Source organism: Pristiophorus japonicus, chromosome 4, assembly GCF_044704955.1.
Source record: "Pristiophorus japonicus isolate sPriJap1 chromosome 4, sPriJap1.hap1, whole genome shotgun sequence".
NCBI lineage: Eukaryota > Metazoa > Chordata > Chondrichthyes > Pristiophoridae > Pristiophorus > Pristiophorus japonicus.
The window spans coordinates 56,236,238-56,249,057 of NC_091980.1; the positions used below are offsets into that span (position 1 = coordinate 56,236,238).

The window sequence follows — 12,820 nt, forward strand, 5'->3', positions numbered from 1 at the left end:
CTCCCTCCCCCTCCCTCCCTCCCCATCTCCCCCTCCCCTCCCTCCCTCCCTTCTCCCCTCCCCCTCCCTCCTCCCTCCCTCCCCCCCCTCCCCCCTCCCTCCCTCCCCTCTCCCCTCCCCCTCCCTCCCTCCCTTCTCCCCCTCCCCCTCCCCTCCCCTCTCCCTCCCCCCTCCCTCCCTCCCTTCTCCCCTCCCCCTCCCTCCCTCCCTTCTCCCCTCCCCCTCCCTCCCTCCCTTCTCCCCTCCCCCTCCCTCCCTCCCTTCTCCCCTCCCTCCCTCCCTTCTCCCCTCCCTCCCTCCCTTCTCCCCTCCCCCTCCCTCCCTCCCTTCTCCCCTCCCCCTCCCTCCCTCCCTTCTCCCCTCCCCCTCCCTCCCTCCCTTCTCCCCTCCCCCTCCCTCCCTCCCTTCTCCCCTCCCCCTCCCTCCCTCCCTTCTCCCCTCCCCCTCCCTCCCTCCCTTCTCCCCTCCCCCTCTCTCCCCTCCTTCTCCCCTCCCCCTCCCTCCCTCCCTTCTCCCTCCCCCTCCCCTCCCTCCCTTCTCCCCTCCCCCTCCCTCCCTCCCTTCTCCCCTCCCCCTCCCTCCCTCCCTTCTCCCCTCCCCCTCCCTCCCTCCCTTCTCCCCTCCCCCTCCCTCCCTCCCTTCTCCCCTCCCCCTCCCTCCCTCCCTTCTCCCCTCCCCCTCCCTCCCTCCCTTCTCCCCTCCCCCTCCCTCCCTCCCTTCTCCCCTCCCCCTCCCTCCCTCCCTTCTCCCCTCCCCCTCCCTCCCTCCCTTCTCCCCTCCCCCTCCCTCCCTCCCTTCTCCCCTCCCCCTCCCTCCCTCCCTTCTCCCCTCCCCCTCCCTCCCTCCCTTCTCCCCTCCCCCTCCCTCCCTCCCTTCTCCCCTCCCCCTCCCTCCCTCCCTTCTCCCCTCCCCCTCCCTCCCTCCCTTCTCCCCTCCCCCTCCCTCCCTCCCTTCTCCCCTCCCCCTCCCTTTCACTCTCCTCGCTGTCAGAAACACAGACACTGACAGACAGAGAATGAGAGACACACACACAGGCAGACAGAGAGATAGAGACACTGACAGAGACACACTTGGGGGGGGGGGGGGGGGGGGTGCCGTCCCAGCACGCTGTTGGAGGGCTCCCGGTGCTGCAGTCGGTAAGTAGAAAATGTTTTATTTATTGATTTAAAATTTATTTATTAATTTTTTTTTCATTTTTTTTGATTGATTTATTGATGTATTTATTATTGATGATGGCTCTTTATTTGTAAAACTGAAGTGTTTATTGTTTGTAAACTTCCCTTTAAACCTCCCCCCCCCCCCCCCACATTACCTACGCCTGATTTTCTAAGTGTTGGCAAGGTTTTTCAGAGAGTACAAAAATCTACACTTACTCCAAACTAACTTAGAATGGAATATGTTTTTACTGCCTAAACTTTCAAAATGGGCGTAAGTGGCTGGACATGACCCCTTTTGGAAAAAAAAAAAATCTGTTCCAAACTGAAACTGTTCTAACTGACTAGAACTGGAGCAAACTAAATGCCGAGAATTGCAATTTCTAAGATGCTTCATTCTAAACCAGCACGCAAAAAAACAGGAGCAACTCAGGCCGAAACTTGGCCCCTTTAAATGGTGCAAGAAGTTGAAGAAGACAGAATCACTCCATTGTTTGCGCTATCATAGAAACAGTGAGTTTATGTCTGCTTGTAGAGGAGAGAGATGGCAATAGTGGCAGCCTTAGACCAAAGCTGGACAAGAGATGCTATGGATGCCTTGTCACCCTGAGAAGGTGCATTTGTGCACCAATGTATTGACTTATTTTCAAACCAGTTTGAAGTTCTACAACTAACTTCTTCATCCTTGCAGGTCACAGAAACATCAAATACCAAAGTTTAAACAAAATCGGAATATTTATTTGTAGAAATGTTTAGAATATAGTTTTATAGATCAAATCTAACTCTCCAAGGCCTTGCGTATGAATGTGCTGCAGACCCTAGACTAATAATGTTTAGCTGCTAATCTGACCTGCCCTTTTAAAACCACTGCTGTCTTAATTGGCCCTGTTAGAGAAAAGCTTGTAGATGCCAAGTTCTTGGATATGTTCTGCCCCAGAACAATCTACAAGCTTCTCTCTCCCATGGCTGATCAGCATGCCTGTTGGTGTTTTTTGTACTTTTGACACTTTTTGAAATGTGACCACTGCTGTGAAAACTTGGGTGGATAGATTCTTTGCAAATACCTATAGATCGTTTTAAAATCTAAAAATTGCTCAGTTAACACTTTGAGTATGAATAATGCAAAGCGTGCTGTTTCTGTTCTTCCCACACCCACAAGTGTACTGCAGTTTCTCAGAATTACCAAGGACCGTTGGCATCAAACTGACTATGACATTATTACAAAAATGAAGGTACACTTGTTTTGAGTTTCTACATCGAGGTTAACAGAAGTACAATGCAAAGCTGTGGGGTTCCCCCCACCCCCCCTTCTGCACGGTACAGCTTCTTTGATCAAGACTTGACTACCCTTCTATTCCTGTGAGGTATTTAGAATGAAGATATTTGTTCTGATAAGCTGGGGGTTTTCTGGACAAGCTGGGTGGTTCTCCTTAGAGCAGAGAAGGCTAAGAGGCAATTTGATAAGAGCTACTTAAAATTGCAAAGGGTTTAGATTGAGTAAATAGAGAAATATTTTTTCCAATGACTGAAGAATCGATAACGAGAAGGCACAGATTTAAGGTGATTGGCTAAAGAACCAGAGGCAATATGAAGAAAATCTTTTTTAAGCAACAAATGCTAGGATTTGGAATACACTGTTTGATAGGGTCGTGGATACAGATTCAATAGTAGCCTTCAAAAGGGAATTGGATAAATACTTAAAGGAGAAAAAAGAGCAGGGGAGTGGGACTAACTGGAATGTTCTTCATAGGAGCCAGCGCAGTCATGATGGGCTGAATGGCCTCCTTCTGTGCTGCACTGTTCTATGATTTCACAACTGCAAGGTTGCCACCACTAGTCATGTAACAGCAAATATGAGAATTGAATCCCTTATCTAGCCAGTTTTACCAAGAAATCTGATGTAACTGCCACAAGATGCAACCCATGTAGGAAATATTGCTGAACCTGTAGAATGGAGGATATGAAGAATGAGCCTGGATAGAAAAACAGAACTCTTGTACTTTTGTTCTCTCTCCATTCCTTTCCACGTTCTCTGACAGTTTCAGGCTAAATCTTTCGATAGCTTCCAATGACTAACATGTTTTCTTCATCAGTTTTCTTTAGTAAATTATTCATTAAAAGTTATTTATTTTGTTGAACTGAGAATTGGGTTAAGGAATATAAACAGAAAATGCTGGAAATACTCAACGGGACAGGCAGCATCTGTGGAGAGAAACAGAGCTAACGCTTCAGGTCGGTAACCTTTCGTTAGTAAGGAAGTTGTCTTGTGCTACACTGGTGTGTGGAATGGTTCTGGACCTCCAACTCTGCACCTCTTGGACTTTAAAAAAAAATATTGAAACAATTGTACACCTCTATACAGAAAGTTGTACCCCTGTATATATAATTAGGAGTTGAATTTGCAGTAGCCCGACAGTATTGGTGCACCATGATATTTGCTGAACCACTAAATGTTAGAACCTGAAAAGTCCTTTTTGGGGAGTTTTACTGAATGCGTTATCCATTTAGTGAAAATATATTCAATAGTGAGCTGCTTTTTCTTTTACAGCTTGCAGATCAGAGGCAATGGTTTTCAATTGTACTCTACTTGCTGCTGACTGCATTGGGACAATAGTCCCTTACTATCAAGAAATGAACGTGGATGTTCTGATTAATAACAAGAATTGGGTTACAAAACATTTGTCACCTGCTCAGTTTCTTAAATAAAATTCATTTTTATTTTTGATAATTAGTCTGTCCCCTTTGTAAGTGTGGTAAGGCTATTGTAGAGAAGTCCAGTAATTAATGCACTAGGCACAGAAAATGACATTACAAATCTAGAATAATTGTAGATGAACTACAGCACTTGTACAGTTATCATAAGTCATACATATATTTTCCATTCAATAGCTGAAAAAATATTGTTTCTGAATTTTTACAATTATGGTACAAATTACATTCTCAATAGAATCTTACAGCACAGGAGACCATTTGACCCATCACGCTTGTGTTGGCTCTTTGAAAGAGCTGCCCAATATAGTCCCACGCCACAGCTTTTTCCCCATTTAATGTAATTAATGCTTTTTGTTTTAATGTTATTTTTTTCAAAATATTTTACAGGCGATTTTTGCTCCATTTCTGACTCTTCAACTTGCATATATGGGTTTGTCAAAGTACTTTCCAAAGGTAAGATTTAATTCTTGAACTGTTGCATAATTTATGCTTGACCTGAATTTAGTGGGGTTGTATCTTCAAAAAACAACCCCACAAAGTATGAAAATGACATTTAGGCCACAGAGCCTGTTTCTTTGAATTTGTACTGTTTAAATTCTTTCTAGTTATTTAATCTCTTGGAAGAAGCAAATAAGCACAAGCAAAACATCCTAGAGAATAAACCTGACATTTTGCTTGGATTTTAAATTGGATAGAAAGTTCTAATTGTAAAACCAACCCACCTTGGGGCAGAAAAGGATAGCGTGCGACTTGTGCCTCTGAATCTGTTTCGTAAGCAGTCATTTATCTAGATCCTCCTTAAAGCAGCTTATATACTAATATTGCCCAACTAATCTAGGAATGCTTGGATTTCTTACAGTTCTTAAAAAAGTCTTTGTTTAGAATGTTTTACCCAACTTGATTAGAAAATTAGTCATAAAACAACTTCCTTTTCAAAATTGAGTGTGCTGTGACTCCTTTTTGTGTTCTAAGCATATATTTGGCATGTCAGTTGGTTAAAAGCCCATTTAGTTTTTCTAATGACAACAGACAAAAATAGCAGCCCTATTTCAGATTGGGTGGAAGAAAGAAAAAGTAAAATGGCACCAAATGAAGTGACTAGGGAAATTACCCATAATCTACTGTCCAAATTCAGTATGTAACTTTGATTATCTAGCTCTCTCTCTCACTCTCTAGCTCATAGAATGTTACAACACAGAAAGACGCCATTTGGCCTATCATGCCTGTGCCGGCTCTTTGAAAGAGGTATCCAATTAGTCCCACTCCCCTGCTGTTTCTCGATAGCCTTGTCATTTTTTCCACTTTACGGTAGAGGACACTAACAATATCCCAACAGTGGATAGTCAAGGGGCTATGGGGGGGGAGGGAGGTACTTAACACAATCACAATCACTAAGGAGGTGGTACTCAGTAAGATAATGGGACTAAAGGCCAATAAATCCCCTGGACCTGATGGCTTGCATCCTAGGGTTTTAAGAGAAGTAGCGGCAGGAATTGTGGATGCATTGGTTGTAATTTACCAAAATTCCTTGGATTCGGGGAAGGTCCCAGCAGATTGGAAAACTGCAAATGTAACACCCTATTTAAAAAAGGAGGCAGACAAAAAGCAGGAAACTATAGACCAGTTAGCCTAACATCTGTGGTTGGAAAAATGTTGGAGTTCATTATTAAAGAACCAGTAGCAGAACATTTGGAAAACAAAATTCGGTCAGGCAGAGTCAGCATGGATTTATGAAGGGGAAGTCATGTTTGACAAATTTGCTGGAATGAGGATGTAACGAACAGAGTGGATAAAGGGGAAACAAGTGGATGTGGTGTACTTGGACTTCCAGAAGGCATTTGACAAGGTGCCACATAAAAGGTTACTGCACAAGATAAAAGTTCACGGGGTTGGGAGTAATATATTAGCATGGATAGAGGATTGGCTAACTAACAGAAAACAGAGAGTCGGGATAAATGGTTCATTCTCTGGTTGGCAATCAGTAACGAGTGGGGTGCCGCAGGGATCAGTGCTGGGACCCCGACTATTTACAATCTATATTAACGACTTGGAAGAAGGGACTGAGTGTAACGTAGCCAAGTTTGCTGACGATACAAAGATGGGAGGAAAAGCAATGTGTGAGGAGGACACAAAGGATCTGCCAAAGGACATAGACAGGCTAAGTGAGTGGGCAAAAATTTGGCAGATGGTATAATGTTGGAAAGTGTGACGTCATGCACTTAAAAAAAATCAAAGAGCAAGTTATTATTTAAATAGAGATAGATTGCAAAGTGCTGCAGTACAGCGGGACCTGGGGGTCCTGGTGCATGAAACACAAAAGGATAGTATGCAGGTACAGCAAGTGATCAGGAAGGCCAATGGAATCTTGGCATTTATTGCAAAGGGGATGGAGTATAAAAGCAGGGAAGTCTTGCTACAGCTATACAGGGTATTGGTGAGGCCACACCTGGAATGCTGCATGCAGTTTTAGTTTCCATATTTACGAAAGGATATACTTGCTTTGGAGGCAGTTCAGAGAAGATTCACTATGTTGATTCCGGGAATGAGGGGGTTGACTTTTGAGGAAAGGTTGAGTAAGTTGGGCTTCTACTCATTGGAATTCAGAAGAATGAGAGGTGATCTTAGAAACGTAAGATTATGAGGGGGCTTGACAAGGTGAATGCAGAGAGGATGTTTCCACCAATGGCGGCGTCTAGAACTAGAAGGCATGATCTTAGAATAAGGGGCTGCCCATTTAAAACTGAGATGAGAAATTTCTTCTCTCATAGGGTTGTAAATCTATGGAATTCGCTGCCTCAGAGAGCTGTGGAAGCTGGGACATTGAATAAATTTAAGACAGAAATAGACAGTTTCTTAAACGATAAGGGGATAAGAGGTCATGAGGAGCGGGCTGGGAAGTGAACCTGAGTCCATGATCAGATCAGCCATGATCTTATTGAATGGCGGAGCAGGCTCGAGGGGCTGTATGGCCTACTCCTGTTCCTATTTCTCATGTTCTCATGTTCTTGTGTTCTAAGTATTTATCCAATTCCCTTTTGAAAGTTATTATTGAATCTGCTTCTACCACTATTTCAGGTAGTGCATTCAGATCATAAGAATTTGCTGCGTAATTTTTTTTCCCCCCTCATGTCGTTTCTGGTTCTTTTGCCAATTACCTTAAATTTGCATCCTCTGGTCAACCCTGGTACCATTCTAATAAATTTCTTCTCCACCCTCTCTAAGGCCATGCCATCCTTCGTAAAGTGTGGTGCCATGTTTAGCATAACTTCCTTGCTTTTGTACTTTTATGGAGGAATTTTAAACCCCAAGTACGTGTGGGCTGGGGGCAGGTTTAAAACAAAAGGTTAATTTCTCCAACCCACCTATTTCCCGTTTTAACAGAAATAGGTTGGGTGGTGGGCGACCAACCTGCTTTCAGAAGGACCCCAATCTCTTTACACACAATTGGATCCCTTGATGCTTGACTCCCCCCATGATTACTGACTGCTCCACCACCCTGCACCGTGATTTCCAGTTGCTCATTGTGATCTCTGACTACCCTTACAATCTCCAGTTGCTCACCCTTGCCCCCCCCCCCCCCCAAATCTCTATCTGCTGCTCTCCCATTCACTCCCTCTGTCGCCCTACTTCTCTGGCTCTGTATCTCTATCTCGAAGGGCCCAAATTTGGCCCACCCATTTTTTCGGTACACTCACGTGAGATGCACCGACTTCCTAGGCTCAAAACGGCGTTAAAAAGATGTCCCTGGATTCTGGCCGCTCTGTCGACTCTCGCGGGGCTTGGCGCGGCATGACGATTCCATTGGGGGAGCGGAGCTAGGGCCCTGCGCATGAAACAGTGCCGGCAGCTGTCCGCATGCGCATTAGAGCGTTCGTGCATGCGCAATAGCCCCTCGATGATGATGATGATGCGTGCTGCAGCGTGAGACCCGATGAGTCCCGTCCCTATCCCAGGCCGAGTGGCCTCTCGCCCGGGCCGCTGTCTGTTGATTCCTGCAACCTGTGTGTTGTGCGAGCCCAGCCCAGCCTGCCTCTGTGTGTTCTGCGAGCCTGTGGCCAGTTCCTTGTGCTCTCCCGCCCGGTCGGCCTGCCCGCACCTATCCCCGACCGAGTGGCCTCTCGCACCGGCCAGCCCGCTGACTTCCCGGGCCGAGTTAGGAAAGTAAGACATAAGTTTTATTTTTTATTTATTATTGATGGTTTTTATGCTTCTTGAATGTTGTTGTGAAGGTGTTTAGTGCTTTGCAAGGTCCTCTCCGCTTCCCTTCCCCACCCTATCTCTGGCTACCTGCGTTGATTTCTTAACTCTCCGCAAGGGTTTTCTCTGCGGCCAAAAGTGGCCACATACGCTGGCCTAAGTTAGTTTGGAGCAACTACTAGCTGTCCAAAGTGGCTTAAATGGCCAAAACGGGCGTAGGTGGCTGGTAACGCCCCCTTTTGAACAAAACTAAACTTAAAAAATCCTAACTAACTCACTTACACTGGCGCAAATTGAATGTGCAAAATGGGGTTTTTAAGATACTCCAGAAAAATCAAGTTGCCCCCAAAAAAAACGAAGCTACTCTTGGGCAATTTTGGGCCCTTTTTCATTTACTGACTTCACAAAATAAATAAAGTTTTTATTTATAAAACAATATTTTCTCTCTATACATTCACAACATTTCCATGCGTGGACTGCACTGCATTGTTACTTGGTAATTGTTGGAGGGAGCAGCGTACGGCGGCCCGGCCCAGAAATCGGCGCGGTCCCAGCCTGCAAGACCATCAGCAGGCTGGGGCCATTAGAGGGAGCAGCCTGCGGTGGCCCGGCCACTTCCGGGAGCAGCACGTGCTGCTGCAGGAGGGAGACGGCTGATTGCAGTGCGGGCAGTTAGAGCAGGAGCGGCGAAGGAGTGGCAAGAGTTTGTAGAGGGATGTGATTGGGGCCCAAGAGAGTCGAGGGCCCAGGGACAGCACAGGCCAGCCCACACTGCGATATGTGTGCGCGCTAGGTCCATGCAGCAGAGCTGATCACCAGTCATCTTGGTTAATCCTTGCCACTGGACCAAGACCTAGCTCTGTCAAGCCCGTGTGGTAGCTAGTGTGCAATGGCTACCACACGTTAAAAAATCCATGTTCGGGCATCTTCCACTCTTCAAGATGTAGTTCGGGACCAGTAATATTAGGTCCTTCATTGAAACACCTGTGAACTCATCCCTTTTTGGCGTGGAAGCAAGTCATCCTTGTTTTGAGGGATTGTCTTTGCTGGTTGCTTGGTCTGCCCTTGCAGACAATGTGTGATGCTGAGGATTAATAATGATAATTGAAGCATTTTGACTTAATGCTAACATTCATTCTGATATTGACATAGTATCAGTTGTAGGTCATTTTTCACCTCCCCACCACAAACTTAAGTGATTGCAAAAATGTATGAGAATGGAGGAAAAAAATGCTGATAACTAAATCTCCTCCATTTGTAGAGCGAAAAGAAGGTGAAGACTACGGTATTGACTGCTGCTCTGCTTCTGTCAGGAATCCCTGCTGAGGTCATCAATCGCTCAATGGATACGTATGGCAAAATGGGAGATGTGTTTGCAGACCTCTGTGTCTATTTTTTCACCTTTATCTTTTCTCATGAAATCCTTGTCTTTATTGGTGTTGATTTGCCTTGACGTCATTGAGCATGGGAGGGGGAAGGAAATGAGAACATTATAATCTTTGTTTCATCTAACTTTGCAGTTTTCACTGTCTCTGCCATTCAATCCTTCAGTCTTAACAGGCACTGGCTCTTTCAGGCTGTCGCAGGCTCGCAATTTTTTTCTGAATTACCCTGCCCAGAAATACTAGTTGAAAGAAAAAAATTAGAACAGACAAAAATAAATTGTTGCAAGCTTCGAAATCTATTATCCAGGCATTTCAACTCTTCAAATTGCTGTTTCTTACGAAGAACTTCAAGAAACATTTTTCCTTAACCTTAATTCAGTATACAGAGTTTGACATCAAATGATGCTTTAGTACAGTCGACTAGAAAGCTGTGTTCAAAATGTACAAAAGAAATCTCGTGTTTGTGTCCGTATATACATGACATGCACATATATCTGTATGCTTATAAGCCATCTATAGTACAAAAAGTACTGTAACTTGAAGTACAGAGGTGCAACAACAAGCAGCCTTTAACATACAAATGTATATCTTATTTTGAAAAGTTAACACTACTATTGACTGCTTGATAGCCTACTTGTCTGACATCTGTTTGGGACCGTGCTTTACTAGAAAGAATCCACTGTCCAGTGTGTTATTTTTCTTTAATTGTGACTGTGATTAAGTTATTTGACCCATGTTTTGTATTTATATTAGATTATCTTATATTTGTAGCCACTTGTTGGATACTATGTGTTTTCTGTAAGCTGGCTGTTGAAAAGCAGAGTGAACATTTTCATTGTGCAATTTGAAATTCATTAAAAGTTAGATGCATAACACTTTATATATTTAGTCTAATTATTTGTGCAAATCTATCCAAAAAACATGCCACTGGTATAAACGGTCATTTGAAAGTTGGAAGTGCACTTCCTGGTGTCCTCTTTATCCAGCTATGTAGTGTTGGAAGTTAATAAACTTTTCATCTGTGCAATCCACAGTGCCCTTCTCAAGAAAAGGGGCAGTCTGAATCAGCAGGGTGGGAGTATCCAAGGACACCATCGAATTTTCCCCATACAATGGGCCCAAGTTTCCGATATCCGCTAGAACGGCGCACCTCCGAGAGGCCCGGCTATTTTGTTGAATGAAAAGCGCGGCAAAAACTTACCTCGCAATTCTCCGAGTGCAGCACCCTGTTTAGCGCGACGCAGCACAACAGCAGGGGGGGCGGAGCTACAGCCCTGGGCCAAAAAGAGTGTAGGCAGCTGCGCACGTGCGCAGTAGCTCCTGGCCCCCAGGTTCTGTGTGCGTGTGCTGCTGGCTGTGTGGGAGGGGCCCGAAGCACGCAGCCCCTAGCCCTGGCCTATTATTGATGATGGTTCTTTTATTTTTAAGTGAAGTGTTTAAAGCTTTGGAAAATCCCCTAGCTTCCCTCTAACTTCCCTTCCAACCGCCCCCCCCCCTCCCCATCTCTGGCTTACCCGCGCCTAATTCTAAAGTTGTCGCAAGGTTTTTCTGAGTGTACAAAAGTCGACACTTACTCCGTTCTAAGTTAATTTGGAGTAACTTTTTGCTGTCTAAACTTGCAAAACAGGTGTAAGTAGCTGGTAATGCCCCCTTTTGGGGAAAAAAAACAGAACTAAAACAAAACTAAACAAACTCACTAGAACTGGAGCAAACTAAATGCCGAGAATTGCGATTTCTAAGATACTCCAAACTAAACCAGTTGCTCCAAAAAAAATAGGAGCAACACCACCTGAAACTTGGGCCCAATGTGTGCTTGTGTAGTATGGGATGGACAACCTGCCCATTTTCTTCTGCTTTAGTGGCTGCAAAACATGCCACCTTATGTTTATAAGCTCAAAATACTGGGACCTTAAGTAAAATCTCATGTCATACAAATCAAATTTGTTGGTGATTTCCTCTGACTGGATGTCCATTGTTATTTTCCAAGTGGTGCATCCTGTTGATGCATAGTGCCAGAAGACAATTTATGGAAGTTATTTGATTAAGAGGCATGACATCAAGCCTAGTCTGATCCTCACATGGCATTCACACATACATTTCCAGCAGAGGACACTAGATAATTCAGGAATTGTTTCTGTAATGAGGTGGGGGGGGGGGGGGGTCAAGGGAAAAGACAAGGAACATATGTGTACACAGACAAAACAAAATGGTAACAGTATTTATATTTACAGATGCAGAATGATAATCAGTACTGTAGTGTACGTAGGCACCTTTAGGAATGACTCCACGAGGCAGGGTATGATACTTAAACCGTGCAGACCTGTAGTCCTTTATTTGCAGCTCCTGAGTGACGACAACAAGCTGTGTGTTCCTTTTTATACTGGGTTAACTGCAGTGTGCAGGTAACTCTTAGGTCTCCAGCAGCAGCACCTTCTGGTGTACAGGCAAGGTGTGTACAGTGTAAGGGTACATTCAGTGTTGCATAACAGTGTTACAGACATCACACAGTAAACAGGAATGCATATACAACAACATTTTCCCGGCCCCCCACCCCCCGCAAGCATTTTTCATATCCTTATTGTCATGCCCAGGGGAGGTGATCAGTGGTGGGCTATGGGAGGTTGTGGTGAGGGTTGTGTGGTTGCCAGGTGTGACCCCCGTGCTTGAGGCTGGCCTCGTACGTTTCCCCTCCCTCACATACAGACCATATGTGTGTTACTGTTGTGAGATCCCTCGGTGGGGGGGGGGCGGGGTGGTAGCCACGGCAGCAGTGGATGGTATGTATACACTGATGTGGGTAGTTAGAAACATAGAAAATAGGTGCAGGAGTAGGCCATTCAGCCCTTCTAGCCTGCACTGCCATTCAATGAGTTCATGGCTGAACATGCAACTTCAGTACCCCCTTCCTGCTTTCTCGCCATAACCCTTGATCCCCCGAGTAGCAAGGACTTCATCTAACTCCCTTTTGAATATATTTAGTGAATTGGCCTCAACTACTTTCTGTGGTAGAGAATTCCACAGGTTCACCACTCTCTGGGTGAAGAAGTTTCTCCTCATCTCGGTCCTAAATGGCTTACCCCTTATCCTTAGACTGACTCCTGGTTCTGGACTTCCCCAACATCGGGAACATTCTTCCTGCATCTAACCTGTCCAGTCCTGTCAGAATTTTACATGTTTCTATGAGATCCCCTCTCATCCTTCTAAACTCCAGTGAATACAAGCCCAGTTGATCCAGTCTTTCTTGATATGTCAGTCCCGCCATCCCGGGAATTAGTCTGGTGAACCTTTGCTGCAGTCTCTCAATAGCAAGAATGTCCTTCCTCAAGTTAGGAGACCAAAACTGTACACAATACTCCAGGTGTGGCCTCACCA

At 45.1% G+C, this 12,820-nt stretch overlaps 1 protein-coding gene across 1 annotated transcript in view; it reads left to right on the forward strand.

Annotated features, from left to right (window-relative positions):
* camlg (calcium modulating ligand) overlaps nucleotides 1-10,323 on the forward strand; it is a 17,711-nt gene extending 7,388 nt beyond the window's left edge. The window contains exons 3-4 of the mRNA XM_070877215.1: nucleotides 4,254-4,319; nucleotides 9,325-10,323. Coding sequence (XP_070733316.1) covers nucleotides 4,254-4,319; nucleotides 9,325-9,516 — 258 coding nt within the window. The 3' untranslated portion in view covers nucleotides 9,517-10,323. The remainder of the gene's footprint in view (nucleotides 1-4,253; nucleotides 4,320-9,324) is intronic.
* Nucleotides 10,324-12,820: the final 2,497 nt, after the last annotated feature.